Consider the following 5,112-nt stretch of genomic DNA (forward strand, 5'->3'; position numbering starts at 1 on the left):
CCCTGTGAGAGCGGTACCCCATCAGGACTCAGAAAATGGAGTCATCTGGGTCCTTGGGGTCTTCTAGAGGAGCTAGAAGAGAGAAGGTGATGGAGGCAGGAGGTAAGGGGGCAGTGACAAAGCTTTAGAACAAGGACATGAGGATAAAGATGAAAAGATGGGAAAGAAAGACAAAAAGGTGAAGGAGGAGAAGGGAAGCAGGGTGAAGAGCAGGAGGGAGAAACAGCCAAAGGTTTTGAGAAGCATTTGAAACGCCTTCTTAGGCTCCTGTGCTAGGCCTCACCCCTCAATCACTTTCCTGTGTGTGCTGAAGCTCCCGAAGATAAGACTCCACTAAGCACATATATGAGGGGGGTGAAGAAGGGACTGCTAACCTCTCTGCCAAACTGTGTCCTAACACCTGCCCTCTCCCCAGAGAACACCCTGTGGAGGTTTCCCCAGGAGATGGTCACCACCCTATCCAGGGCAGGAGGCAGTCTTCCATACTGGTTTAGACCATAAGCTTGAGCCATAAAAAGGAGAGAAGCACTGATTCACATGATGACATGGATGAACCTCAGAAACAGTGGGCTGAGTGAAAGAAGTCAGACACGGAAGGTCCCATAGCATATGATTCCATTTACATGAAATGTCCAGAACAGGCAAATCCACCGGAAAACACAATGGTGGTTGCCAGGGGCTGGAAGGAGAGGAGCGAGGGTGAGCGGCTATTTTATGGGTGTGGGGTCTTCTTTTGGGGAAATGAAAGTGTTTGGGAATGAGACAGAGGTGATGGCTGCACAACACTGTGAATGTACTAAATGCCACTGAATTGTTCGCTTTATTTGTTTGTTTGTTTATTTTAACTTTATTGGAGAACAGTGTTTTTCCCAGGACCCATCAGCTCCAAGTCAAGTTGTTGTCCTTCAATCTTAGTTGTGGAGGGCGCAAGCTCAGCTCCAAGTCCAGTCGCCGTTTTCAATCTAGTTGTGGGGGGCGCAACCCACCATAGTTGATGGGGGCACAGCCCACCATCCCATGTGGGAGTCGAACCAGCAACCTTGTTGTTAAGAGCTCGCACTCTAACCAACTGAGCTGTCTGACCGTCCACCGGCAGCTCAGCTCAAGTCGTTGTCTTCAATCTTTTGGGGTTGTCGGAAAAGGCGTGACTTATTTTTTCTGTATTTCATTGCAAAAATGCATCATGACTTTTCCAACAACCCAATAGTTGCGGAGGAAGCAGCTCACTAGCCCATGTGGGAATCGAACCGACAATCCTGTTGCTCAGAGCACATGCTCTAACCAACTGAGCCACGCAGCCACCCCCATTTTATTTATTTTTGTGTTTCCCCTTTTTCTTATAATTTGTTGAATTGTTCACGTTTAAATAGCTAATTTTATGTTAAGATTTTTTTTAAATTATCATCTTCCTGTGTGTGAACCCCAGCTCTGTCACTTACTAGCCGAGTAACCTGGGAAAAGCAACTTAACCTTGCTCAGCCTCCACTTCCCCATCTGTAACATGGGTCTGCTAACAGTTCCTTCTCAGGTGTGGGAGGAGTGGGAAAGGCACATGGGGCACTTGGAACAGGGCCCGGCAGGTAGAGAGAACTCCAGGCAGTCGTGCGTAATTACTTTCCCCTTCATTAAGTACCCTCCACTTACACTGTGTTCTCTGGAACGGTGTCTTGCTGAATAACACCCTGATCCCTGGGTGCTCCAAAAAACAGATCCCTTCAATCTGTCTCAAGAACACCACCATGTGGTCTGACTCCTTCTTGTCCCTGCCTAGTGCTGGTGTGGGCCGCACGGGCACCCTCATTGCCTTGGACGTCCTGCTGCGGCAGCTGGAATGTGAGGGTTTCGTGGGGCTCTTCAGCTACGTGAAGAAGATGCGGGAAAGCCGGCCGCTGATGGTGCAGACTGAGGTGACTGGATCCTGAGGGGACAGGGCTGATGGGGATGGGGCTGCAGAGGAAAGCAGGCCAAAGCTCACTCCTCCCCTTGTCACCTTCTTAGGCCCAGTATGTGTTCCTGCACCAGTGCATCCTGCGGTTTCTCCAGCAGTCATCCCTAGCACCAGCCAAGGAAGAGGCCATATATGAGAACCTGGTCTTTGAGAATATGACCGCCACCCAGGCCCACTAGGAGAAGCTAAGCGTTGGGGCACTGAGACCCCAGCACAGTTAGACTTGAACTCTGGATCCAGACTTCAGCCCAGGTTCCTGGACCCCTGGGGGAGCAGAGTGCTGGGGCCCCAGATTCCTGGGTCCTGCAAGAGGAGGCGCTGACTAGACTGTTTTCCTCGGGGAGAGAGGTCAGGTGGGAGCCAGGATCCTCGTTCTTTGAAGGCAGGGAGGGGGTGGGGGCTAGGATGTCCTAGTTCTTGGCAGGAGGAGGATGCTAGGGGTCCTGGCTGCAGGGTCATGAAAACAAGCTGGGTTCTAAAGAAGGAATGAGGGCCTGGGATTCTGGCTACCCAAGTAGCAAGGGCAGGCAGAATCCTGGCCATCTTTTATTCCAAAATCCAAATCAGTCTTCTAGGCCTCAGGTTTCCCAGCACACACTGCCTGTACATATTTTTTCTTCTATCCCATAATTTATTAAATCGTTCTCCCTAGACACTTGCCCCAGTGGATTTCTGGGTCTGGAAATAATATTGGGGTGGGTTGCTGGAGATGGAATATTTAGGTACTGAGGCAAATGTCCTAGGGAGGAAACTAGAAGGGTCCACAATTTTGCACCTGAAAATTGTAGCTTTGGATGGAGTCTCCCAGAGAAGGTTAGAGGTACAGAGTTCCGTGTCCAGAGTCTGGGCAGTGTGGATGTGGTTCTATGGAGTGAGGAACATGGGGGCTTGCCAACTGGGCCTGGCGATAGGGGAACTTAGAGGGTGGGGTGATGTCTGCAGCTGATATGCTGGAGACTTTCACACGGAGTCCCTCGTCTGGATATCTGAATACTTGGGTCTCCGAAGAGGGTCTCCTGTGTCCTAGGACCATCCTGACACTCGGTTCTTTGGGCAGTACAGGAAGTGGGGAGGTGGGGGGCTGGATGCCAAATGGCTGGATTAGAAGGCAGAAAATCCTGGGAGACCAGGATGAATATCTGTGGGCGTTCTGGTGGTTCCTGGCTGCGGGCAGGACGAGGGGCGGGGTGGGTCTCTCCACTCACCCGGGACCGATCACGCACGCGCGCGCGCGCGCCCGGCTCCGCCCAGCCGCGCCGCCCCGCTCCTCGATCAGCACCCAGGACAGCGCCACACGCCCGCGTCAGTGGCAGGGCCATCGCCTCGGTGTCTCCTGGGAGGGTCCTGTCCANATAAATGAACTCATAGATACAGAGAATAAAATAAATAAGTTCTGGGGTTGTAAACAACAACAACAACAAAAACACCTTTTCTTTTATCAGAAAAGCACAGGATTAAAAAAGGTTAACATCTTTGTTCCCCCCTCTCCCTCCGCCTAGCTCCCGAGGGGACATCCTGGCAGCTGATTTTGCTGACCATGTCAAGAAAAATGAGAAGGACAGCAACTATGGTTTTGCAGAGGAGTACCAGGTGGGGTGAGAAAGAAGGGGCTCAGCTGAACCGCATGCACCCACCAGGCCATTCCTCACCCTTTAGGATTAAACTAAAGCAGCAACATATATTTTTTGCTTATGTAAAAATTCTTAGGCATGACTCATTTTTTTGAATCATTGGAATCTTACACTATGACTGGTCCTTGGGTCACACCTTGGGTTTCCTTAGGGAAACACCTTGGTTTTCCCATGACACTCCCACTCTGTAGCCTACCCCTCCACTTCCCACCATCCCCCCAATTCTCCCAAATGCCCCACAGGGATGATGGCATACACGTTTCATTTCTGTGGGTGCTACGGAACTCCAGGGCATGAGGGTAAATGGGGGACACTGAAGAAGGCAAAGGGAGTGATGGGGTGTCCTTCAGGGAAGGTAGAGGAACTGTAATATTCGTGTACCCCTTCTCTGCTTCTGTCCCCAGCATTTGGCCCTGGAGAGCCACAGCCAGTCTCAAAGGGTGGCCTCAGCTCCAGAAAACAGCGCCAAGAACCGGTACAAAAATGTGCTACCCTGTGAGTCTTAAGCTTCTACTGACTTCATTCCCAGGCATGACTTTGTCAGCATCCTAGCCCTGGCCCACCCCTTATCCTGGGGAAGTGTGCGTCCCTCGCCCACTTTTCCCAGCTGAGGTTCTCCATCCTTCTCAGAGCTCCCAATGTCTGTCTGCACCTCAGTATGACTTCTGTCCCTGGGGCCCAGTCTCGCTCATCTCCATGCCTCTGTGGCCTCTGGGCCTCTTGCCCCTTACTCTGCATCACTAAAGCTGGCCTCTTACTCTAGATGACTGGTCCCGCGTGCCCCTGAAGCCCCTCAGTGGGGAGCCAGGCTCCGAATACATCAACGCCAGCTTCATGCCTGTAGGTTGTGGTTGGGAGCTGGGAGGGTGCTGAAGGAGCCTCAGAAGGGAAGGGCTGAAACGGTCCTGACATGCCTGCTTTTCTTGGCCAGGGTCTCTGGAGCCCCCAGGAGTTCATTGCGACCCAGGGTCCCCTGCCTCATACAGTGGGTGATTTCTGGCGCCTGGTGTGGGAGCAGCAGAGTCACACCCTGGTCATGCTGACCAACTGTGTGGAGTTCGGCCAGGTGAGAGCAGACCTGGGGGCTGACCCCTGAGCTCCGGCCCATGACACTGCCCCAGACCCTGATCTCAATGTAGGCCTTGACCCAGACCTCACTGACTCTCTCCCAGAAGACCCCAACCTCCTTCATCTCTCTCAGTCCATCCAGGGGTCCACATATGGGGTGAAGCTGATCCCAATCACCTTGAGATGGAGGGGTCCCCCCGGCTGGGATGAATCTACACCTGGCTGCCTGTGGGTCCTGCCTTGTCACCAGGGCAGGGGGTTCCCCAGCTCTGAACATGAAAACCACGATGCAGAGGGGCCTCAGGGCAGATTTTCTGGGCTTCCTGTTCTCTGACCCCGCAGTCCTCCCCCAGGTGAAGTGTGAACATTATTGGCCTCTAGACACCCAGCCCTGCACCTACGGGCACCTACAAGTGACCCTGGAAGGTGAGAAGGTGATGGAGAACTGGACTGTACGAGACCTGA

At 52.7% G+C, this 5,112-nt stretch overlaps 2 protein-coding genes across 2 annotated transcripts in view; both read left to right on the plus strand.

The window, feature by feature from the left end:
- LOC109373749 (protein tyrosine phosphatase receptor type H) overlaps nucleotides 1-5,111 on the plus strand; it is a gene marked incomplete at both ends in the record, with an annotated part of 22,216 nt that extends 17,105 nt beyond the window's left edge. The window contains 5 exons of the mRNA XM_019627857.1: nucleotides 3,448-3,538; nucleotides 3,984-4,074; nucleotides 4,343-4,419; nucleotides 4,511-4,645; nucleotides 5,001-5,111. Coding sequence (XP_019483402.1) covers nucleotides 3,448-3,538; nucleotides 3,984-4,074; nucleotides 4,343-4,419; nucleotides 4,511-4,645; nucleotides 5,001-5,111 — 505 coding nt within the window. The remainder of the gene's footprint in view (nucleotides 1-3,447; nucleotides 3,539-3,983; nucleotides 4,075-4,342; nucleotides 4,420-4,510; nucleotides 4,646-5,000) is intronic.
- On the plus strand, nucleotides 1,353-3,193 carry LOC109373794 (receptor-type tyrosine-protein phosphatase H-like). The gene is made up of 2 exons (XM_019627949.1): nucleotides 1,353-1,907; nucleotides 1,999-3,193. Exons 1-2 carry the CDS (start codon nucleotides 1,740-1,742, stop codon nucleotides 2,125-2,127), a joined length of 297 nt encoding a protein of 98 aa, XP_019483494.1. The 5' UTR covers nucleotides 1,353-1,739; the 3' UTR covers nucleotides 2,128-3,193.
- Nucleotide 5,112: the final 1 nt, after the last annotated feature.

The sequence above is a fragment of the Hipposideros armiger genome, unplaced genomic scaffold (assembly GCF_001890085.2).
Source record: "Hipposideros armiger isolate ML-2016 unplaced genomic scaffold, ASM189008v1 scaffold_742, whole genome shotgun sequence".
Classification (NCBI taxonomy): Eukaryota; Metazoa; Chordata; class Mammalia; order Chiroptera; family Hipposideridae; genus Hipposideros; species Hipposideros armiger.

Excerpts from the sequence above, each read along its gene's own strand:
- LOC109373794 (XM_019627949.1), top strand. The coding sequence starts at position 1,740 with ATGTGGTCTGACTCCTTCTTGTCCCTGCCTAGTGCTGGTGTGGGCCGC. Across the intron at positions 1,908-1,998 it reads CGCTGATGGTGCAGACTGAG|GCCCAGTATGTGTTCCTGCA; the intron begins GTGACTGGATCC and ends TCACCTTCTTAG.